Below are 24,830 nucleotides of genomic sequence, written 5' to 3'. Positions count from 1 at the left end.
TCACATATTGTGTCACAGCACCTTTTGATTCCCATTGTCTGATTACACATTTAACTTGAAAGTTTGTGAGTGTGTGTGTGTGTAGTGTGTCTGTCTGAGGCCTATTGCTTTCTGTATTTTCTGAAACTGCACCTCCGTTTATCGCTGATACACACATTTCTCCTCAGATCCCCCATCTGCCCTGTTTGATTACACTCATCCTCTGGAGAGAGGGGAGGAGAGAGAGACGGAGCAGTGCCTTTGAGTCTCCTCCGCCATTTCACACAACAAAATAAGACGTTTCATCACACAATGCTTCTCCGCCAAATGAGCTGGGCGAAAATTGCCTTTTGAATAATCCGCTTCTTGATTTTTTTCTCTTCTTTTTTCCTCCTGAAAGGTTTTCTGAAGGTTATTGTTGAGAATAATGCAGCTCCTGCCCCCCCGCAGATGACAATCATCTTTCCAATTTGTTTGAGATTAGGTCATATGGAAACAGCGCATCGTAAACACACAGTGTCTGTGTGCCGGCGATGGAGAATGGAGTGGGTGGCACCGTTTCCCCCCCTGTTCTGGGTGCATCCAGCTTTGATTGCCATGACACTGGCAGTGGGAGAAACCAGGGCAACAAACAAACAGAAATCCACAGATCTCTGTTACTAACTGGGGGAAAAGGAGAAGCCGAACCCCCGCCCTCCTCCTGAAGCAGCATGACCAGATTGGATGTTTGATTTGTGGCTGGATCAGTAAACAGACTACGGCTTCAGCTGCTTCTTTTGATTCAACATAAATCATATCTGAACAAACAAACGAGTTCTCAGTGTTTGAGATACGACAGTATTGACATCAGCGATGTCATCTGAAAAGAACATTAATATTTCTCTTAGCACTACTAGAGACTGACTTTTATCACGAAGATACTTAAAATAGCATTGCAGTGCATGGCCTCGGCTGGTCAGCTGGAGTGTGTGCGTGTGTGGGAGGTAGATTGCAGTAATTTTCTTCGCATGGTTGAGATGGTAGGCCGAGGCCTGAGAGGGCATCTGCTAGAGGTTAACCTGCTACATCAAAAGAGAGATTTCTGAGACCTGGGAAGCTGAATGGCTGCAGAGTCCTGACAGCATCGAGGCTAATGGCAGGCCGATTACTCTGTGGCGATAACTCGCCTAATGCGTTCTCTGAATAGTAGATCAGTGGACTGGGTCAGATTAATACTCAAACATGTGTTTGAGATACAACTACACAATCAATGGGGTGCTAATTGTTTGTCGCAGACATATCTTTTGCTATCTAGGATGTCAGTAATCAGCTGGGTTGTTTTCCTGCAGAGACAACATGGTACCACAAAGATCAACAAATAAGATTAGCCTGATAACTGGACACAAAATACCACAACCTGTGCAGAATGTGCAGTTTTGAGACATTAGCGAGTTTATGATGCATGGTGTCTACCACAGGTAGGCAATTTGAACAACATAAAAATTCTAAGGCCCCTCTGGCAACCCTGGAAGGCTGCGTTCACTGTTCATTACACCCTACTAGACACGTTTGCGACAGTGAACAATATTCAGATTTTGCTATTAGAGGAGCCAAGTCATGCCTCATGCTTTTGCAGAGTTCAACACTGGTGAATTTGCATCATTGAGCAATTGTAGTCAGAGGAGTAGTGAAGGGTCCAGGATGGAGGAAGACATCATATTAACTATATTGCAGCATGCTATTTTATATAGTGATACCCTGACATAGTGGGCAGTGCAAATACGTGAACTTTCCTCCTAGTCTGGGCAAGACCATGCAAATTAAACTTTGGAAAGTGACAGAGCATTAACAGCCACGTTGATAGTGGGAGTGTATCGCCTAATGTATTGCTCCTTTCAGACATGCACTGAACCCCGGATAATTTCCTGAAATTATCTGGCGGGGCGGTATGTGAGAACGCAAATGTTCACGCCAGTTGCTGCAGACATTCTCTGAAGTCTACAAAAACTAGGATAATGTCCAAGTGAGCCCAGAATCTCCTGCTGCATTCTTCATTTGTGGAAAGGCAAACTCCGGAGAAAGCCTGGATCCGATTGTTTAGACATTTTCCAGAGTTTATGTCTGAAAGCTGAAAGCATTTTTTTCTCGTGCATCACTTGCAAGACCCACTGTATTCTTTCCTGCCGTCCTCTCCACGATCACCTCTACTGTGTCATGCTGCAGCTGAATTGGCAATAAGTTTGTTCTCATTTGCAATTTTGATTCTCTTTTTCAGGCGACAGACATTTGAGTAAATTAGAAATGCATAAACAGACAGAGGGCATTACAAACTGATTGCTGAAGTGCATCTGCTATTTTAACAACATGAGGGCTGGACAGGAAAATGACAAATGCATCTAAGTGAAACCAGTAAAGACATCTGGGCGTAATATAGGACCCAACGGGTTAAAAGCTTTCATTTTATTGTCAGCATGGACGTACTTAACTATGGCAATAATTGTCCAATTGATTTACAAGACATACATTGTGCAATCTGTGTGCACTATTTTGTACCTAATGGAATAGGGTATGTCTCTGGTTAAGTGTTATTTATATTGCCATATTAAAAAAAAAAAAAATCACAAAAACGCTCGTACTTCTTCATATATTTCATCATTGGGGGACACTATATATCCTCAGAAAATGTCACAATAATTAGTTTTGAGGACACTTTGTCAAACGGTGGTGGAACACGGATTAATAGATCTTCAGAGTTAGTGAGGACCACAAATGTCCGTGTCAAAATCGGAATGGAATCTCTGCACTTCATTCAGGGATGTCAAAGAAGCTGTGTTGACTTTGAGAGGTGACGGAAGGGAGTTGTTTTGACAGCCATGTCTGAGGCGTATCCGGAGCTGCATTCACAATACCATATCTGTTATCATTGAGCATCCCTCATAATGTTGAAGAACATTGTTTGGAGTTTACTTTCTGCTCCTTGCTCCCTGACCCCTTCCTTTATTATGACTGGGATTGAGGCCCCCAAATGACTTTGACCGGCCCTGAATGGAGCCAAAGTGGGCCCGGGTTTTAATGAACTGTACAGATTAACAGCACAGATGGAACATTGACATAAGTAGCGATGAGATAGCTCTTTAAAACAGAATCTTCAGTGAGCCATAACTTGGATACAAACAATCATTGTCCAGACAATAATATATTCATTTGATGTCTCTCTTTTCTCGAATGTTGTGGTTTGTTTTGACTGGTGAATCCGTGATGGTGACCCGAGAGTTGGGCATTGTTACTGAGGGCTGGCTAATCTTTGGGAGGTTTGTACGCAGTTGCACACTCGAATCAGACCAAAAATACAGAGGTCCATTATCCTTGCAATAAAGAGTTAATGGCCCAACAGCGGGGAATATATTTGCCAGGGCGCCCATCTCCTTGAAAGGGCCAAAGGATAAGGAGTCATTAAAGCAGTGTTATCTGGTCCAGATAGCATTGGCATGTCTGTGAAGATCATTATTTTTGCCCCTGGAGCCGTTTGGCAAAGGAGAGCAAGCCTAACTGCACACCCAACGCTTACTCCAGGGTCAGCTGTGACACAGGGATGAAGACGCTAACGATACACAGCCTGGCAGTTAATGCTTTTTCTAAATGGTCTTAATGACTGTGGCCCCTAATGTGGGAGAGCTCGGGCTCTCTGCTTTTCTTTGTGCCCTGTCAGCTCCCTGTAGCTGCCAGGGACACAGCCGAGTTGTTGCTTTTTCATATTCTTTACTTTTTTTCGTAGGGATTCTTCGACTTTGATGTATTCTTTCTTTTTCTTCTGGAGGGAGGGGAGCACACATCTCACGGCCCCACGGCTCATGGCCCCACTGAGCTGTGAGTGGTCTATATTGTTATAAAGACTCTTAAATAAAACACAGTTTCGCAGTGTTGTGTCTCCCAGTTCAGCCTTCCCGTTGGTTAAGCTGAGTTTTTATGTGAGTGAACACCCCAAGGGATCAAGAAGGAGCTGACTTTAGCTTAGACAGAAGTAACTTGTAGAGAGGAAATGTTACAATTTGGTTCATGCTGTGTATCTACTGAAATGGTGATATGATAATGTACAGCAAAAGAAAATCAAGTTGGTGTACAAAGAAGGTCATGTACTATATGGATTTGACATTTGTACATTGTAAGCAAAGCGTGGTTATTATCCCTTTCACATTTTTATGTACTATTTACGAAAAAAATTTACATACCTCGAGTCATATCAAGGTTAGAAAATACTCGAAAGTTAAAGGTTAAAATAAACACTTTCAACGCTTTTCTCACTTTTTTTAATGTAGCTCCATGGAGAATGTGAAGTCCACATTCGATATTAGATTGATATTGTAGAGAAGGATGATTCCTGTGCTTTATACTCCTCCAGATGATTCCATATGAACTCGCTCCTGCATATACATGCCAAACAGATTTGAGGCGTGAGTTTAAGGTTCCTCAGATCACTGCTTTACCGCTGGAAGTTGAAAGAGGAGATCGTGTCGTTCATTTAACCGGAAGAAGAAGCTTAACAAGGACTTTCATTTCACTTGTTGTAAAGCCAGAGTCAGTCAGTGGAACAAGGTTCAGGAAGGCAAACTTGCCCTCAGCTTCAGCACTCGATGCAGATAGTTCAAACTTCTCCCAAGGCTGTTTATTCTGTGATAGCACATGTCATAGATCAGGAGTATAATGTGAAAAGAAAAAACTAAAATAAGAAATGGGAAGGTGTTTTGTGTGCCTGGCAATAGCATGTTGCCAAATTTTGTAGAAGTGTTTCATGCAGAGCGAAAATGTGGAAGGAGACAACACCCCACAATGTGCGGAAAAAGGTGAACTGAACTCCCAAATAGTGATCAGAGACAAACTGATGCCAAAGTGAGTTCTGCCGTGATGCAGGTTCCTGGAGAACAAATGCAGCAGCAGCCAGAGAAAAGCGGGTTGCCTTCAGCAGATGTTTCATGTGGCAGTGATGAAGAACCGGAGCTGTCAGTAGTGATAGGTGCTTGCTTCTGTCGGAAAGTATTGTTTGGCAAAGTAGAGAAAATGTCAGACTCTCTGCACGGGCGCAATTGAAAACATATTCTGCAGTGCAGGGTTTTCATGAAAAACATCACTGAAACTTCATGTGTGAAGACCGGCATTGAGGAAAGCAGCTAGATTTTAAACCAGTTATGAGTCAGAGAAAGAGTAGCTGGGAACAAATTTAAACCCAGATGTAAAGGCGGAGTACATGAACTGAGGACCCAAGAGCACAACTCTTGAAACAATGTCCAGTTTTCAAAAACAGTGGTCGTTTTATTCCAGTCAGGGTTCGGTACACAGAGGGCCAAAGACAAAGCAGAGGGATCCAAAAGACGTGAGGCTAGGTCTATAAATACAAACATGTGGTCAAAAGCACAAGACAAAACATGGGTATATCGCTGGAACTCTACGTACAAGACAAACTGGCAGAGGGGGGGGACGCAGACCTTATATACTAAACAGAAATCAGGTTAACTACACACAGGTGAAACACATTAGGGAGGGGCAAGCACAAGGGCAGGAGTGAAGTTACCTAAAGAGAACAGAGACAAACGTGAGTTTCAAAGTAAAACAGGAAGTGACATAGAACATGAAACAGGAAATAGTGAGTGTGTGTGTGTGTGTGTGTGTGTGTGTGTGTGTGTGTGTGTGTGTGTTACCATGACACCAGACCTCCTAATCGTCTACTGTGTATCAGGCTGTTTCCAGCTGCATTCACGGCAGACAGGATCAGATCACAAAGGCTTTCCTACCACATATCTGTTGCCGATAAGCACAGAGTCACCTTGAGGTTCTTGTGGTTCACAGGATCTCTGATGCCAGGGATAGCAAGTTCCATACAGTTTGAGTTGGTGTCCGAGTGTGGTGTTTGCACTGTCACCTCTGGAGTAACAGAAAAATACTTCCAAGAGTTGAACCCACAAGGCTCCCTGTGTGTTGACTCAAGTCACATTGAAGATATATATCTACAAACCAGCGCTGCAAAGCAGATCTTGTCCACCGCTGACATGAGCCCCTGCAAATTCCTTTCAAGTGAGAGTGTCTGCAAGGGAATTTAGAATTTTTGTGTTTGATACTAGTTCGTCAAGTTGTATGTCCAGAGAGACTCACAACTTTGTCTTCAGCCTGAAATATCTAATGGACATTTTCAAAGATAAACTGAAAAACAAAGAGGCCATTAGATAAAATCTTTGTTTTCCAAGGTATTACTAATACCATTTACAGTAAGACTGATATGTCTCGTCGGGATGGGAAGTTGCTCTGAAAAAAAGGACACCAATGATGTGCAGGACTCCTTCAGCTGCATCAGAGAGTCCTCCTCACACATTCAGTAGTGCAAGTAAGAAAGCCGGAGAGAGCAGCAGCATATATCAAGGGACAGATAGCTCAGGAAAAGCTATGATCAGACTAGTCATGTCATGTCTTTAAGCTAGAATGGGGAAACAAATTGAAAGGTAATGGACATTCAGTCAACCCCAGATCCACAGTTTGTCTGATTCCATGATAATCCTCAAGAGGATTTGCAGTTGAAAGGAAAGTTGGAAACAGTTTGGTTGTCACAACCGGGTCAAATCGCAGTGGAAGGCTTTACCCATCTGATCTCATCACAAGTTGTCAGACAGCCTCAAAACAGAGGGAGAGGAATGGTTTCTGGTGGTCAGAGGAGCCCTCATGCCTGAGTTCAACAGTGCAGCCGGAGTCATCTGATGAATAGCTCTGTGAAGAGGAGATAAAGGCTGAGCTCGGGCTAAGCCATGTCACAATCAAGCCGTCAAACACAGAAGAGACATCAAGCTGAAGAAAGTGAAAGCTTTATTCAGAGTCACAGCCTGGATCAAACAAGTCATCCACAACTCTCGCTCAAAGGGAAACTGACAGCTGAGGAGCCCACTGGATTGTGGAGACACAAACCCAAGGTATCCAGAGTAAAATAAGACGTAACAGAAGAGGTTTCATCATGAAAAAATGTTTTATCTATTAAGGAGGCAAGCGCCATCAGTGAGACTTGAGTTTCAGGGAGTAGCATCAGTGGATTCTGCTTTACAATCACAGAATATCCAAAATGCTGTTCAAACACAATCACATTCAATTGTAAGACTTCACAGTGGAAAAGGGGCACAGAGCGTTGTTCCTCTGTATTGTGTGCACCTGGAATTTGTGTTCTGTCTCTGTCAAAAGAAAGTTTCATCATAAAAGAGATTCATATTTTAGAAAAGGCCTTAATTTAGCCACTTCCCAAACCTTCAGTGAAGCTGATCAAGACCTCGGAGCGCTCTGCAAAGCTCACAAGGAGCGTGACCTACATCAAGTTATTTTCTCAGTGAGGCGTCACATGGAAGTACAGTGCAGAGTGAGCAGCCTGGTGGGGAGCACTTGGGCAGAGACTGGTTTGATCGGGGAGGAAGTTAAAGAAATAAAATTGTAAAAAGCTTCCCCGAACTTCGACGGGAAAGAACAGGAAGAAGCACCTGGTGTCAGTTTACCTTCAGACTGGCAACTTTCATTGCTACCTTGGCCAGTCAAGCTTCCAACTCCAGCTGACAGGAGCTGACCCACAGACAGTAATATTGCCGATTGCCTTTGACTCCTGGACTCAAAGGAAATTGTGAGTGAATAAATTGGGTAGAGTGACTAAAAGTTACTTGCAATAAATAGGCTGTCTAACACTTTTATACTTCCATTCGTTATTTTGAGTGTACCAGTGTGTCCATACTGAATTTTGCAGAGCACTATAAGTACCCGGACAGTGCACTCATACTGTTCAAGAAGTTGACTGTGTGCACTTCTCTTGCTCAAATTTGACCGTCTTGGTTAAGTAGCAGAGGGAGAGGGGTTATCAGATATTTTAAAGCTTGTGAAAATAGCATCAGAGGAATGAGGACAATGTTGGCATCATTGAAATATCCATGGGGCAAACCCAAGAGAGGAAATGTCAAGTGAGAAAAACAGCTGAGGGAGAATTTTGCTGGTATCAAATATTGTGACCATCATTTCTGCTTAGGGCACAATGGTTGTGTTGGATTTGAGGGGACACCCTCTCGAAAAACATGCAGTACTTCAGTTAGTACGTTGTGTACGCTGGGTACTACATATGAGAACACCAACAGAAGAATCCAATCCAGTGTACAATTCAGGAAGTACAGTAAGTGACATGTGAGGACTTTAGCACAAGAGCAATGTAAACAACGCAATGCCATGCAATCTGTTGTAATGATTTAATGAGAATATGCAATTTTTTTAGTAGTAGAGTTTACTTTTCTAATCACTCATAAGTGGAACTAATCTTTATAACAACCTGCTGAATTCATATTTATGTGTTCATGGATAAAACACAGCGTTGCGTCATAATCTGCGAGGAAGAAATTCTCTCCGTGCTGCAGGAGTGTGCGTCTGCTCATCTCTGTCGCTCTTCACACAAACTGTATTTAATTATTAATCAATGGTGTCAGATCATGAGTCCGGATCGTTTCGGCCACTTTAACCCTGATGTCCTGGCTGACGTTACGTCTCCTGTTGTGTGTCGCAGATGAACTCAAATTCTAAATGTCTTGACTTTTTTTTCCAATTTGTTTAAATACGTGTCACATAAAATCTCACACAAAGTAAACTTGAAGTCCTGTACGTCTCCTAATTACTTCTGATTGTGGTCGGTGTTTATTGTTAACATATAAATTGAGCGCAGGCCAGCAGGAGTGTGGAGGGAGGACATGTGGCAGGTTGATACAGATGCAAAATGAATGTAGTAGAAAGATTAATATGTAAGTGGTCACTGTGCTTACACAATGCATAAGCAGTATATTGAAATATTCAACCATATTTCTATTATCATGTTGTATTGTTATTGGGATTATTTTGCTGGTTTTGATTTATAGCCTCGCCCTTTGTCTGAATGTTCTATTTAAATTTACATTTTTTCTACTTACAATTTAAGGTTAAGTCAAATAATATTTTGTGGAAAACATAACATACTAGGTTCACTTATTCCCACCATGATGGTCATTACACCATCTGTGATATGAATGTGATAGGTGCTGGTAAGATACATGCTTATAGGATTCTACAGTATGAGCCAACAACAGACATGTGTTTGCCCTGGGTTCATACAAACACCCCCACTTATCTGCATGTGTCGTAATGGTGCAGACGGCCTTCACATTGTGTTGCATCACCCCTGTGTCCACAGACGACACGGCGGTAATGATGTCACATTATCACCCCGCTCAGCCATAATACCACATGACACATGTCTGCCGTTAGTGAGAATTCTTCTTATGGCTGCCACACTTTCTTTTAATTTGACGAGGCTGTAATCTCCATCTACTAAAGGACTTTCAACAGCTTGAGCCTAATCAAAGAGTTTCTCTCCCTTCTTTGTGTCTGTGGATAAGGAAATTCAATTAGCTTAATTGGCCTGGATATTATGCTCTGTAATGTGGTGTCGACAAACTTCACAGGGCACTTTAGAAGCACCCCACTAATGAGAGCAATAACTTTAATCCAAATGTTTTACCTCGACATTCCAGATGATTCTAAATTGAAATCCAGGTAATTAGCTGAAACAACCCACAAGGAGATGGATGGCGTGCCCCTTCTTGACGCCCGCTAATGGCAAAGTATAAATGAGGTGTTGCATTTCCCCTTGTTCCACGTGTGACACATGACAGAACGAAAATAGAAAAATCCACTTTTAACTCCGGCAAGATGAAAGCCTATCGTGTTTTTATAGCTGCACAAAAGGTGGATTTGAAAAAAAAAAAGAAAGACATTGTGATCTCATTTGAATGGGAGATTTCAACCCTGAAACCACAGCCCTTCACTCGGAGCTCCCTTTCATTTTCACAAAACTAAAAAGGGCATTTTACGAGCAGCAGAGACAACTAGGGATGTGATTTTAGATCAATCCTCTATCATAGGCTGCAGCATGCTTTGCTGGTTTGGTTAATGAACAGGGAGCAGGCTCTTCCGTCGACTGGCTTGCACGAAATGCTGGATATTTAACCTCAGTTGCCTCAGTAAACATTATGACTTATAAATTAAAGTGGAAACTTTCTTCGAGTATGAATTTCTTCGATTGAAATAACAGTCAAATCCATGAGAATGAGGGAGCAAAAAAAAAGACGTCACACTCACTGGTAACACAATAAAACTGTATTACATTTGTGCTTTAAAATTATTACAATTACAGTATTTACAAGCGTTGTCCTAAAAATAAACATCTCATGCTGGATGACACATAAAAAGAAATCATTGTACAATAGCAAGCAAAAATGAATATTTCTTTTATGTACACCCATAATTTACAAATTAGAGAAGGATCTTTTCTTTACCAGCTAAGAAATGTTGCTGAGTGCCGTATCCCACGCTCAGATGCTGATATTTAATGTTAGAAACATGAACGGTGTTGAATGTTTGAAAGGGATGTGACTCCTCTGCAGCAGGGGGGGCCATCACGACTCAGATGACTGACCTGTTGTAGAGTGCAGGTAGCTGAACCCAGAGCCATCCTCAACATAAGCCAGTGATTGAGAAAACATCGACTGGATTTCAGTACCAGCAAGTCAAACAATGCAAAAATCTCGGACAACTGGTGAAGCATCGAACGTTTATCAAATAAATAGTGTACAAAAAAGTAACCAACCCGCCCTCCGACCCACACCGACCCCTTCTCCCCCCCCCCGACGACCGCTACGACATCCTGCCTCCATGAGAGTTTCGGTTTGACCAATGCGAAAGCAAGGTTTCAATAAATAGAAAGACTGTTTCCGGTCAGAAAAGAAATTGCACAGCCTTCCACCGCAGGAGAAGAGAGCCTGGAGTCACAGTCCGACCCGCTGCTGAAAGTAGCTCTGACGGAATGCATTTTAGGAATGGAGCCGACTCTCGTCACCCCATGAAAGATCCCACACAGCCAGGTGTTTGTCTACAGGCATTAAGTCTGGTCCATAACGTTTAGAGCTGCTATAAATTGATTCTTTTATTTATTTTTTAAACAAGCTGAAGACATAACGTTTCACACACGTGTAGCTATGAACATACTGAGCTTCATATTTACACATCCAGCAGACAAAGAGCAACTTTAGCATCTCAATGGAGACAACAGCCAATATTTACTCTCACTTTAGCTCCGCTTTGGTCTCCACCTGCTCCCGTGATAAATATCTGCTCCACTTAGGTCACCTGCTAGTTGCTGCTGCCTTAGTGTGACTTGTGTGCGGTGGTAGGAAGGCAGGAGGATAAAAGCTCAGAGGTGAATGGTGGATAATGATGTTCACATTAGAATTAGTAAATGTGTCCATGTTTTCCGATGTTGCCTCCTTTGACCCGTGAAAGGTCTTTCCATTGACATTCAGACTATCTAATCACGCATTTATTGTTATCTCTGGAGTGGTGCGACCGTAAAGTCACACCTACATGACACGAGTCATCATGGGTCGACAGTACATTGACTCAGTGTGTTGTTTAATGGGAACAGCTTTGGAATCTTAAGGGTTCTGAAACGACTATATGGACCAGACCAAGCCTTGTGAGACTGCACTGCAGAGAAGTGCTCATCCTGAAGAGGGATCCACACACATACACACACATACAGACACACACATACAGACACACACATAGCAACAAATCACTCATCCCAAGGCGTTAGTTTTGCCGCTCTTCAGTTTACATTCACCGTGTTTTTTTATCTGATATCAATACAGTAAAAAGGTCTTCATCGCAAAATTACATTGATTGACAATACCTCAGTGTGTTTTTAAGATTCAAGTAGAAGTTGTTGGACTGTGCAGTCAGGTGGGACGCTGTCTGTCCTTGTCAGATAAAATGAGACAAGTCTGGTTTTGGGTGGGGTTCACTTTTTTTTCTTCCAACAACTGGGAAACACCTGTTGGTTAGAAATTGCTCTGGGGCCAGTGTTAGCTGGCCTGAAGGGAAGAGGCAGCATCCGTCAGTCACAAACAAAGAAATGGACAAACTGTTGTTTCATAGTTGTAGTATGTTGTATGCTTCCAGGGCCTTTCCCTGCCACGCCGGCGTCTCTATGGCTATTTTGTACAGCAGAATGTGTCCCGTCCAAGGGAGGCTTTCTTAGTTATGTACATGTGGGGGACAGAAGATGGACAGGAGGCTATAGTGCTTTTTGTTGTGTGATTGCAAGCTCTCCTTCAGTCTCTCTCTTTCTCCCACTCCTCCTCTTCCTCCTCCTCTTCCTCCGTGCCGGCCTACGAGGGTCAGCGGACCTGGGGAGCGTAGCCCTCCTTCATCAGCCCCTCCTCGTAGTCTGTCTGGCACAGGATCATGTTGTTCTTCAGGAAAAACTTGTCTCCCACACAAAACCTGCACCACACAAAGAGAGAGAAGAGGAGGGGTGGGGGTTTACATAAGCATCAAAGCGAGAATCTGATCATTAGTACTGAGCTGTAGGCTAACAGGCCCAGCCGGCTGCAGCGATAGCTCTCTGACTATAGCGCCAAATCTCTACCTTAGCTACCGTACCCCCCCACCACACACACACATACACGCTTGAGCTGCAGCGGGGGCCATGTGCAGACAAGGAGTTCTCCTCTAGGAAACAGTCAACTCAATTACAACGGGGGAAATGCAGGGCTTGGGGGGGTGGTTGTTAGTCTGAGTGGAGGGGGTGGGGGCTCTGGTGTATACGAATAGAATTATCTGTGTTTCAGGCCAGGGTTCCTTTCTACCTGCAGCTACTACAGAAACCCCCACCGACCACGGCAATCCTGTACTGGTCCAGCCATGTGGAGGGGGGTGGGGGGTGGGGGGGGGGAGCACAGTTACGCTTGACCTTTCAGCACAGCACCAAGTGGAGATTATGTTGAACACGTAAGAGCGGTAACTCTCACTGTATTGTCCTGAGGGCTGCTTATCTCCCCCAGTGTGCAGGTTGGACAAGGTCGGGAAGCAGCGGTGCCAGTGTTTACCAGGGGGGAGGTGGAGCTGGGGTAGGGGGGGTAGGGGGGCTGGGGGGCGTGGGGCAGCGAGTGAGCCTCGCCTCCGTTTGACTTCCCTGGATGTCAAGACGGCCGAGTTCAGTGCTGGGAGCTGCACTGACGCAGCCCAGGTACCTGAAGAGCTGTGTAGCATTTACTCGGGGCTGCAGGGCAGATTGAGAGCATGATTTGTTACATCCAGCTGGGACCAATTAGCAGGATTCAAATACACCATAGGTACTGGCACGGAAAAAAGTGTGAAACTGGTTTTGTTTCTTGAAATAAAGCCAATTGTTCAGAGGACAAGGTGGCTTTTATTTTGAAAGATGCAGGGCTCAAATATATATTTTTAATTCACGGACGTATGGAATGTGGATAAAGTATATAACTCCAAGCTGATTTTAGGGATGCCCATCCAACCTCCCAGTTACTGTAGGAAAGGATTGAAGTGGCCCTTTTATTCTGCTCTTTGGAAGCTTTGTCCCAGGAAACCGAAAAGCATTCCATTAGGAAAACCTTTTAAACCTATCTTTGTTAAAGTTTAGCGTATTTAAGGTTTGGAATGGAAGCGCTATTTTTTTCCTTACCCAAGGTTCACGAAAACCTGATTCTACCCTACGTCTGATTGGCTCACCTTGATATTCTTACTCTAAACCTAACCAACCATCAGTCTTAAGGGTTAAACCTAACTAACCCCAACAACCAATCTTTGTTTTCCACTTTGGGTGGAAAAGAAGGTAGAAATAGAAGCCTCAGCACGCTTTAGTCCATCCAATACAAGAGTGTGGAGCCAAATATATTACAAATATAAAGGACGATGGCATAATGAGCAGTTACTTTTCTCTAAAACCTGAAATATCTTAAACATTTTTAATTTCTTTACTTAATAGGATGATCTCACGAATCAGCCACTCAAGATTAGCTTTTTAAACATATTGGCAGTGATTATACATGAGGTAAAGGTGTGTTTCACGAGAGGGTTTCATTCACTCCAGTAAAAACGTCGTGCTCCCTCCCAGTATCTGTCAGTGTGTGTCTTTATTGACACGGAGCCGACTCCCACTTTAGCTTTATCTTATTTATTTATTTTTTAACACCGTCTCTCCCATCGCTGTCATCTGCGCCCATTTCACACGGCCAAATGGTTTCTGCTCGGTGAAATGTCAACAGCATATGTGACATATGTGCACCACCAATTATGATGTGGATATTACACTGGGCCCATCACAGGCATGTCTAATAAAAGACCTTGTGATGCCCTCATGTTCCCACTTTTTAAAAAAACAGCTGCGGGGCACATCTTGTGTAGAGTTCTCTGGTACAGTAAGCTGATGTATTGGTTTGCTGCAACTAGACTTTATAAATAATCCATCTATTAGTTTGTGTTGCTCAATGCTGATATAAACAATAAGAACAATTTTAACTGGGTTAGATCCAGCGTTATTAATGTGTAAAACCTGCAACAAAGCCCGAGTCACTCTGGTTTGAGAAGCTGTTTATCCAATTTCACCTTCAGTCCAGCTTCTGGTGGAGAGTTATAGACTTCCTATATAAATAGAAATGTTCAGACCAAAAAAAGGCATGGGCTGAGCCGAGCATTTACACAGGAAATCAAATAACCAGACCAAATGTAATTAACAAGGTTCCTCTACCCAGTAATTTCAGAGTTTTTATCTTATTTTAGATCTGCTCCACATTTTCTTTATTAGGATTTATACAGAATATGTCTGCAATTGTAACACAACACATATACACTGATGAGGACTGTGTGATGCTGTAAAAGGCTTATTTTGTCGAATACACAATGTCCCATGTGTGTGTGACTCAGTTTATGATGGCAGGCTTTTCACCCCCCCCTTCTTCCACTGTTGCCGATGGAAGCAGATACAGTACAGAGAGTTTTGCCCTTTAGACTCTTCATACTATTTGGATGTTGTGTACTAGATTATTTGAAGCATGTTTTGAAAATCTCTAACCGATGTGCAATTAGGTTGAAGCCTGAAGAAGGTCAAGGCCATGACATCATATTCACACTCATCATTTCAATAGTTTCCTCGGCAAGGGGAGGTTTTGTTCGTCTGTCTGCCTGTTAGCAGTATTTTGCAAAAAAGGTAATAGATGGATTACCTTGGTAACTTGCTGGAAGGATGTGGTCTGGGTCAGATAAGAACCCATGAAATTCTGTTGCGGATACACAAACAATTTCTCTCTTTGTTTAACATTGTGAGCTAGAGCTTTTGCAACTTTTTCATTGAAGAGAAGATGGATCTTGATGAAAAAATCTGACGTGTTTAGGGGACTGATTTATGAGTGTGTGCAATTTGTTGCAGATCCAAATACAAATGTGGATCTAATGAATTTAAATAAGGTTTCATAAGGGGACTGTAGGGCCTTGGTGGAGGTATGAACTCTACTGAGAGTTTTGTTTAGTCAGATACAGATTTTTCCTTAATTTTGCCTATATATTACATATGTTACTGCTCATCATAGGAGCTGGTAAAGACCACATCTTCATTAACCTTCATAAACCTTTGACACGCCGGGATATAGCTTTATATTTTAGCCTATTCTGAGCTCATTCTTTCACTATCGGACAAATATTATACATCACATGATTAAGGGGAAACTACCCTTTCTTTCCATTCACAATGGTGTATTACCTTTATCTGAATATACTATATAAACTGCGCCCAGTGTAAAAAAAGTCAACTAGGGAATTGTTTTCCAATGTAAAAGCTGTATTTGGTGAAAATACCCCCTTTTCCTTAGTGAGTTACAGATCAGAGATTTCTGCATTGCAACACGAGTAGGGACACATTTCCACTAAGCCCCAGTAATACACTCAATGTACATGTACCAACACAGGGCTGAACGCTGGTAAATTTCCCCTCCAGTGAACTGACAAGCCTCTGTTTCCCACATGTGTTTGCACGGGTTTTAAATCCACCATGGCGGTTGTGAAGGCACAACGGATCTGAGGACTCACGTAAAGCTCGTCTCTAAACGGTCGAAAAGTTATCGAATGTTTTGCTGTATGGATGCTACACTCTCCTTTTGGGGGTTAGAGGTCTCCCTTAACACCACATCTGTTATCACAAGTAACGTATATAATGATGTGCCATCATATCATGGTTTCTAACTTTACAGGCAGTCAGTTTCTGCTGGAGCTACCTTCCCCGGTACCTGGGCTGCCTTCACTTTCTTCCCTCCATCTTCCTTCCTTTACTTAGAGGTGACTGTGACTAATGAGTCTTTGGAGACCTATTGTTGTAGGAGGAAGAGAAAGAATGGCTTCCACAGGCACACACTTAAAAGATGTATTGCGATGCCAGCCATTTGCCTCGGGGGCTCGTGTTAACTAGAGTATTCACTTTCCACTCAAATGAAGAAACAGGGAGGTTGTCAAAGAGAGGAAATAGTCTCAACTGCACCAAATCTAATTACTGTTAGGATGCATACAGGTTCAGAAACACTTGGCCCTATGACACTGATGCTTAATTGTGACAGTGTGTTGTAAATCTTCCGCGGCAGATTGCTGCTGGGCAACCAGCGGCAGCACAAGGACAAGTCGAAGATGAGTTTTTCTTTGGGGAATGTAACGCAGAGAATACAATTTCACATTTGGAACGGAGATCGACATTATTTATTTATTTAGTCTCCATCTTTGGTGATAAAAGTCTGCTGCCGCTGGTGTGTTTAAGAACACGGCTGGTTCTGTCTCCATCTAAGAAGTTCTGCACTGGTGGATGTCGGGCTAATGAGGCCATCCTGTTAGACCCATGCAGTGGACGAGCAGGTTCTACAGACGCACATTTGGGAAGGGTTCAAGTGACTAGTACACAACCACAGTAATTTGTGATATGCGGGACATTTTGGAAAATAGATTTAAGACACAAAAATATGGTGCAGGTAAAACCCACCCTTTAACAGTTGCACTTATCAAAAGAACGTTTCCTTCCCACCAGAAACTGAAAGATTCATCAGAAATGCCCTCTGTATAGACATAAGGGAACAGGCACATCTTGAGGGCAACAAACACGTGTGGGTCTGGTATTCACCACAAGTATTTCGCTATCTGGAGTGAACCACATTTGGTTCGACAAGGCTATTCCATTTCAAACGTTCCTCCAAATATAGCCCATTAAAAAAGGCAGCCCCTCGGAATCCATAACTCAAATGGAAACTAACAACATGTGCACAACTTGTCAACTCTTTATGATGAGTATTGTCTGAAAAAAATGGAGGCCTTGAAGGACGTGGCCCCCAATTCAAAATATATGAACTGGCTCCACCGGTGTAGAGATTTATTTTACTTATACATTTTGTCATTGTTACATTCGATTTAGATTTTTCTCCACAGTGCAGGGTTGTGTAGTTGGAAGGCGTTCTCTAGTATGCTGGCTGCACAGGGCTCTGAGACCTCACCACCAATCATACACAAAGTGACAACTGTGTCCCTTATTGCCTATTAGGCCCCTGTCTAACAAGCCTAACTCATGACATACAAGGCACCAGTGGTTGAGCTTAGCTGTGCTGAATCCAATTGGTGTCAGTTTCCCCCTTCCAGAGCTCCAGCGGGGAGCCTCCTCCCTATATCAGCACTGACCTTCCCCTGCACTGTCACCCGTCCTGCTCCGCACTACTCTAACCTTCCTCCAGCCTCCCTAGACTGTGGCCTCCAGCTCATCAGGGGGAAATTGGGCCAGCGCTGGCTAGATGATGAGGCTGGACGACAGCCCCATCGATTAGCTGTCCCCCAGGGCTGATCTGTGGCTAACTGCTTGCTGGATGGAGTCTCATATCACTTTCCTTATTCCCAACACCCCCACCCTCACCAGCACCTTCCCCGCTCCTTAGAACCAGCTCCCCGCCCTTTTGGCTCCCAGACCAAGCCGGAGCTTCCTTTCCCCAGCTCAGGTAGGGAAAATAACAGGTCTGAGTGGTGGGAAGGTCACTGCGATAGATTTATGTCCAGTTTAAGAGAGTAAGGCCACAGTGGGTGCAGACATGAGCAATCAGAGCCAATGTAGGATCCTATATTTCCACTGATAGACCAGGGACAGGAGCTATTCACTGCCCTCAGCTTGATACCATTTCAAAGTCATGCACAGAGTGAAGAAGGAGGTGGGGGGGGGGGAGGCTGTTGCTCTCTGGCAGATACACAAGTAAGATAAGTGGTCGGGCTCTTCCATTTATCTTATTCTCAAGTCTTCTGTCGTGGCGAGCAAGAGACTGGGGACAATCTGATGGTGGTGATGACAAAGAACAAGAAAGCGGTCGCAGGTCTCGATGGCACTGACATGTCCACCCCCGGCTGCCAGGACAGTCTTTCCACCTGCGCCCGGCACTAATTAGTCTGTCATTTAAGCAAGGCCCCCGTAATAAGAGCAGAGCTCGGCATTGACCATTAGAGTCCTGCAGCGAGTCCCTGATGAAATCTGAATAATCACTCGCTTTGGGTTCCCTGTCCTTGCTCAATGGGCTACAGTAGTGTAGACATACCCGTAAAGCTATCCAAAGCTGCATTAATGCATGAGCGAGTATATATGTGCGTGTGTGTGTGTGTGTGTGTGTGTGTGTGTGGCGGGGGTGGCTGTGTGTTCATACTTGATTGTAGCAATTCCACCTTCAAACGCCAACACAGGCCGCGGCTGACCTGCAGGAGCAACGGATAATTACACGGCGTGACCCCCGGTGACCCCATGATTGCCTGCTCTGTTTATCAGATTTCACATTTTATGACAACGTTCCGCCGAGAAATCTCTCGGCCATTTGCGAGATGGATTAGATTGCTTTATCGAGAGGGCCCGTGGGGCCGGAGGGGGTGGGGGGGTGGGGGCTGTCGGGTTTTCATGTTTGTTTGAGGCTGGGAAACAAGAAGGGGACGGGGCGGGGGTGGGGGCGCAGAGCCGGCATAGATGAACAAGGCAGTAGATCGGCATGCCAGACAAAGATCAGAAGTCCCCTTCCTGCACGGCTGCAACAAGATGTTGAGAAACTATTCAGGGACTCTTAAGTGGGATCAGATCTCCTAATAGATCGCTCGCTGAGGCTGAGAAACTCTGCAAAGGTCACTCTGTTAATCAGGATATAAATATGGAGTCACCCACTTGCGGAAGACTAGTTTTATTTTGAAATTTTAATGTCGCCACTAAGAAAGCGAACTAGTCTGAACATCTTTAATATTTTCCTTTGAAATATGTTTTTTGGATCCTCTGAACGTATTGCTATACCAATGTACAGAAACAAAATGGAAAACAAAAAGTCAGAGGCGAGGAGCAGCTTCAATTAAAGCCAGTGCCACATGATAAATCTGGGCCGGGTCCCGGTGAAATTGTGATGGGCATCTGAACGGTGCTCGCGAAGCCACAGCGGACCGCGTGAAACACTCCGACGTCGATTTTATTCAACAGTTCAGCAGCTGCCCTAATGTAAAAAGAAAGATTTGCTCGCGCTTAAATGGGTTTTAATGTGCGGGAGCAGAGTTGGCCTGCCTGGGCCTGGCTGATGAAGATTAGCTGACTTCTTCCATTAGGAGAGGCTGTCTGGTGCAGCCGGCTGAAGTGGCAAGACAATAACCGAGTGCTAATTGTGCGTAACCAGGTCCTTCGCCGTGAGCATGCACAATGTGTCTGCTTTGTGTGCGCGGGGGCTTGTGTCTGTGCGTCTGCAACAAAGTCGAGTTTGGGGGGCAAAAAGATGAGAGAAACACAGGAGCCAGACCAACACTTAACCTTCCTGACGTTCCCCTATACGGTTTTCTGATGGATAGTATTTCTTGTAACCTTCAAGAAAAAAACACTTTGATAACATTCTGGTTTGCTCATTAGCTCCAGGAATGTTCCACAGAGTGTGTTCGCAGTGGTTCCATTAAAGTAATGTGACGATAATGTCTGGGAACATGGATCCTGTGAGGCCTTTTCAGAACTTGGGAGATGGAGAATGGGTATTGGAGGGTTGTGGCTTCTTTGAGCCGTGATGGCAAAAATCACAATATTTGTATGAATATTCACAGAACTAAAGATACAGAAACTGGAAGGCAGCGGGACTCAGCCAGGTGGATGAGGGAGACCTTTTTCAAGGTACACATTAAGTAAAGTAGGCTTTCAAATGTTTTTTACTTTTAGTAGAGTGTTTTTAAATCTGATCTGAATACTTCTTCCACCATTGCATGCACTGTACTTCTCAAAGGGTCCATTAAAGAATTGTTGTCAGTGTTTGGGGGTAAAGATTGTGTCTTGTTGTTGTTCTACATCTTGGGGCACCTTGGCTTAGGTGCATTTAAAACTAAGCTGCATTGGTTTACACGATATCTTACTGTGAGACACCCTTCACTTTGGTAAATGAGTGTAATGCACTTACAGTGATCATTTCAATACACTACAATGAAATAAGGACACAGCACTGTTTTATACCAAATAATTAATATTATAAGCACTGACACCAGATGTGTTGCAGGGCTGTTGTATTGGATTGTAATAGGTAGTATCAGCGAACATAATAAACTCATTGTGGGGCTGCCATAGAAGTTCAGTCAAGGTGACACTGAGTTTCTTTAAGAAGTCTTTTCCAATGACTAAGCTCAATGCCTCCAGACTGCTCCCTCTCTGGTGCTGTGGTCAGGAAACAGTGTCCTGAAGTCTCTGTCCACATCCTGATGCACTCAGAGCCCCGAGTAATGAAGACTTATGGGAAGCATATGTATGGCCATGTAACTGCACCTGTAGCTCGAGGCTGACACTGTACAGTAGTAGTGCAGGATCATAATCACTGCGCTGGGCGCAGCAGGCTTCCTTAAGGCCTCGGAGGTGTCTGCTTGGACACTGGTTAGAGTGATAAATTCTGGCTGTGGGATATTGCTTTAACTATGAGGAGCACTTGGGATTTCGCTCTGCCGCAATCTAGCTTCCCACACCAGCCATCTGTCTGCACGCAGGTACGGGAGGGGAGCAGGGGTGTGGTCCGATCGCTCACCTCTGATTGCAGAGCTGGCATGCGAAGCAGTCCAGGTGGTAGACGTTCTCCTTGGCCCTCATGACCATCTCGAAGGCTGGAATGAGCTTGCTGCAGGCTGCGCAGTTCCCCGTTACACCAAACAACCTGAAATCCATCCAGGCACAGACACACACACACAGAAAAAAGACACATGATGTTAGTCTTCCCAGTACACAGCAGTAGGTTAGACTATACTCATATACTTTCATTTTAAAATACATTTTAGCTGCGTATCAGAAATAATCTGTCCATACTAACACACCTGAAGAGAAAATCAACTGACCACATACAGAGGTCATGCGTGTGTCAGTGCAAACAGGAAGCAGATGGTCTAGTCTGCTGTTGGGTGCTTAGTTGCACAAATTACTACGAGGCCTTCACTGTTGGTATTGAGTCGAGACTCTTCTTTCTCTGTTTTAGGGGCTTGAACACTCAAGAGTATAACGGAAAATGTATGTGTGGACGTAGCCTAAATGTATATGTTCTCTGTTGTGTATTGAACCTTGTTATAACAGTAATAATAATAACTTTATTTGTATAGCACATTTAAAAAAAGCTGCTCCAAAGTGTTTCACAAAGTGTTTCACAAAGTGTTTCACAAAGAGGATGAATAAAAACTCCATCAAAGACAACAAGCTAGATAATAGAAAATGATGAAGTACAAAATCTAAAATAACACAAATACAATAATGGCAAAGGAAATGATAAATAAAAGCCAGTTAGTTAAAGTACATTTTGAGAGATGATTTGAGTTCTTGATGATTTAAGATTGTTTTAGCCTGGGTTCCGCTAATAAAATAATCCATAGGGTTGGGGGCGTAGGGGGTTGGGAGATTAACCCTGACCCTAATGATGTGCGGGTGAATATATATTATATATTTATAAGGTTTTGGGGTGGATGGAGCACATTTATGTTACTCTCTCACAGTCCAGAATTGGTGAAGGACCTGAACGCAGCACATTTGAACTTTTGAACAACGTTGACTCCACCCACCACTGTGTCCCGCCTCTGCATCCCTTTACATGCACCCGACAGGAGAAGAGGAGTGCAGCTGCAGCTGCTGCTTCTGCGGCTCCTTGGTGACTCGGAGAGGGAGAGTGGCAGCTGTCAAAGAGATTGTGACAGGCACGCTAACGTGCTCTGCAGACACGCATAGGGTCTCTGAATCAGTTTCAAAAATAGGTTGGACAGAGCTGGGCTACAGGAGCGCACTATAAAAAAAAAAATCGCAGGGCCTCAGCTTGTGCCATAGAAATAGATGGGACATGGCTAGCACTACTGCCCAGGGAGGACCCTATTATTTCCTTGCCTGCTCCAGGGACATTAATGTGAGTATTCATTAGGGATTCAGGGCTGTTACTACACAGGGACCCAGACCAGGCTAGCCAAGGGAAGGAAATATCTGATAACGAAATCATATAACAAAATAACCTATTAGGCAGACTTCTTGAGGCACTTTTAGCCGTCGTTGTTAAAATGATAAAACGCCATGCCACTCTCAGAGTCTGTAAGAGATCGCAATCTGATAAATGATCTCAGGGCTCGGGATATGCAGGGTTGTTTATTAACCTTCAGAAAGCATGTTTCCCAGAGGCTAAGGAAGCAGATAGATTGTGCCCTCATAAATACCTACAGAATTAAGGACCACTGTCAACACACCTTGAGACAATGAAGGATATCTCTTAGAACATGGTCGGTGGGTGAAAACACAGAGGGCCAATTAGATGGATTAGTGCTGACTTAATTAAAAGAATTATGCCTTTTCCTGTGAGCAATCTAAATTTAGATACATTTGTGCTACTGCTTGTCCTTTCTCTTTTTCCGCACAAATGTGCACTGCCTGGAGCGCCTCACATGAAATAGATGAAATGATGATTTCTCTCCTTTCAAAGCTGAGTAATTGATCTAAAAAAAAAAAAAAAAAAAATCTCTTTGGAAAAAAAAGAAAAAAGAACAAGAAATGTGAGATTTAGTGCGAGATAATGAGCGTTTGAGGACAACAGCGGCACTTTGTGCAGCAGCTCGGGACAAAGAGTCGTAACGCGGCCACCTCTCGCCGCGCAGGGCCGAGTGTCCTTGTCTTCCAGTAACCTGAATCATTTTCAGATAGCATACACTCAAGGCCCTGGATTATAAATGATGGAGGGCATTTGTGTAAAAAAGCAACGTTTTAAGCTCTCTGCCTGTCAGCTCGAATCAAAAGGGTGTTCTGTTTCACTGTTCGCCGTGTCTGTCCACGCTCCTCTCTCGTCTCTTGCAAATTTAAGCTGGCCTGTGCTGCTGAAAAGGACTGTCACACTACTTGGGCTCGGAGAAATCCTGGGTGAGAGTCGTCGCATCTGTTAACATCCCCGCGTTTGTGTGCGTCTCCCCATCCAGTGAGCGCTCGAACCAGTTAGAACTCTGCTCGCACAGTAGCCACAAAATAAATAAAAACATCTCAAATACGGTGCGTTTCTACCATGAGGTAAAAGTTGTAATTTTACAAAAATAACGTTGTACTTTTACGGGAATAAAGTCATAATATTAAGTCTAGTATAATATCATGCAAATAAAGTCATTATTTAATGTGTCATTTTAGAAGATAGATGGATACTTTGTTGATCCCGAGGGAAATTTTGGGGGGTAATCAGAAGATCGGCCTGTTGCCTGGGTTAAATTAGGACTTCTTTTCAAATTAATTATGACTTTATAACCTTATTCTTGTAATATTTTCTTTATCTTCATTAAATTACAACCTTACTCTTTTAATATTACAGCTTTATTCTCAATTAAGACTTTATTCTCATATTATTCTCCAAATCTCAGTCTATTCATCTTCTTTTTTTTTCTTTTTCATTGTACCTATGTTCGAGGTACAAGGTTGTTTGCTGTGTGTTTAGGTTTAAGATAGTCATTGTTTAAAAAGTGAAATGTTCCGTTTGGTAGGAAAAGGAAAAACCTGTGACAATTGACACAAGTACATGATACAAGTTCCTGCTAAAGGTAGACACACCTTGTTGTTGTGTCCTACTGCTTTCTTCTATGGAAAACCCAACAATCTGAGCACAACGGGACACGACTCAGTCTCAGTCCCACAGAAAGTGAGGGACATACACACTTCAACGTTCACGTCTCTAACGGCTGAGTTATCCATATTAACCCATTTATATCCACGAGAGAAGGCTAAATAACAACGGCCCCACAAACTACATCCTCCATGATCATCAGGCAGTTGAACAGCATGATGAGGAGATGTAAGGCAGCGGGATCCATGTGAAAGTCCCACTCGGTGAGATGAAACTGAATGAAAACAAACTCCCAAAGAGCCTCAACAGAACTTCCAAACTTCTTTCCGTTTCTCATCCACTTGTTTTCTGCATAATTCATCCCCTACTTTCCCGTGCAGCTTTAACCACTGCTTTAAATGATTAAGCGTCCCAACCTGTGCTGACTTATGGGAATACATATATCGCTACCTCAAATCAAACATGTTCTCCAGCGTCCCTGACAAGCTGAGCTAAAAAAGTAGAAGTGCTGATAACGGCCTTCAGAACTACGATCTGCGGCAGCCAAAGCATCCAGCCAGCCTGGCTTTGCCGGGCTCTTGTGTGGCAAACACTCTTCAAACCGCCGCACACAGGAAGCCCCGACGCGCCCTGTGGGGAGGGGGAAGATAGATGGAGCGTACCTGCCACTCGTCTTTCATCGTTCCGCCAGTTTGATGCCACAGACGCTAATGGCTCTCAAGGGAGGAGGGAAATTAAGCATGGTTTGGTTATAATGAATTCAAAGGCACAGGCTAAAACCCAATATGAGCATGATGGTTTTGGAGGCCTTGTGTGGTAGAGCCAGCGGCTTTTAGCTCGGGATTATAATTTGCAATAAATGTATAAATGTCAAATGCATCTGTCTCA

General features: G+C 43.6%; 1 protein-coding gene across 3 annotated transcripts in view; it reads right to left on the bottom strand.

Moving 5' to 3' along the window:
• Positions 1 to 10,118: 10,118 nt before the first annotated feature.
• The window catches only part of lmo3 (LIM domain only 3), a 51,897-nt gene continuing 37,185 nt past the window's right edge, over positions 10,119 to 24,830 (bottom strand). For all 3 annotated transcript variants that reach the window (XM_034578669.1, XM_034578670.1, XM_034578668.1), the window contains exons 3-4: positions 20,913 to 21,038; positions 10,119 to 12,324 (exon numbers count right to left, since the gene is read on the bottom strand). In XM_034578669.1, the coding sequence (XP_034434560.1) occupies positions 12,219 to 12,324; positions 20,913 to 21,038 (232 nt within the window). In that variant the 3' untranslated portion in view covers positions 10,119 to 12,218. The remainder of the gene's footprint in view (positions 12,325 to 20,912; positions 21,039 to 24,830) is intronic.

Source organism: Hippoglossus hippoglossus, chromosome 23 (assembly GCF_009819705.1).
Source record: "Hippoglossus hippoglossus isolate fHipHip1 chromosome 23, fHipHip1.pri, whole genome shotgun sequence".
NCBI lineage: Eukaryota > Metazoa > Chordata > Actinopteri > Pleuronectiformes > Pleuronectidae > Hippoglossus > Hippoglossus hippoglossus.
The sequence above is the reverse complement of the archived record's forward strand: the minus strand, read 5'-3'. Positions and strand labels throughout refer to the sequence as shown.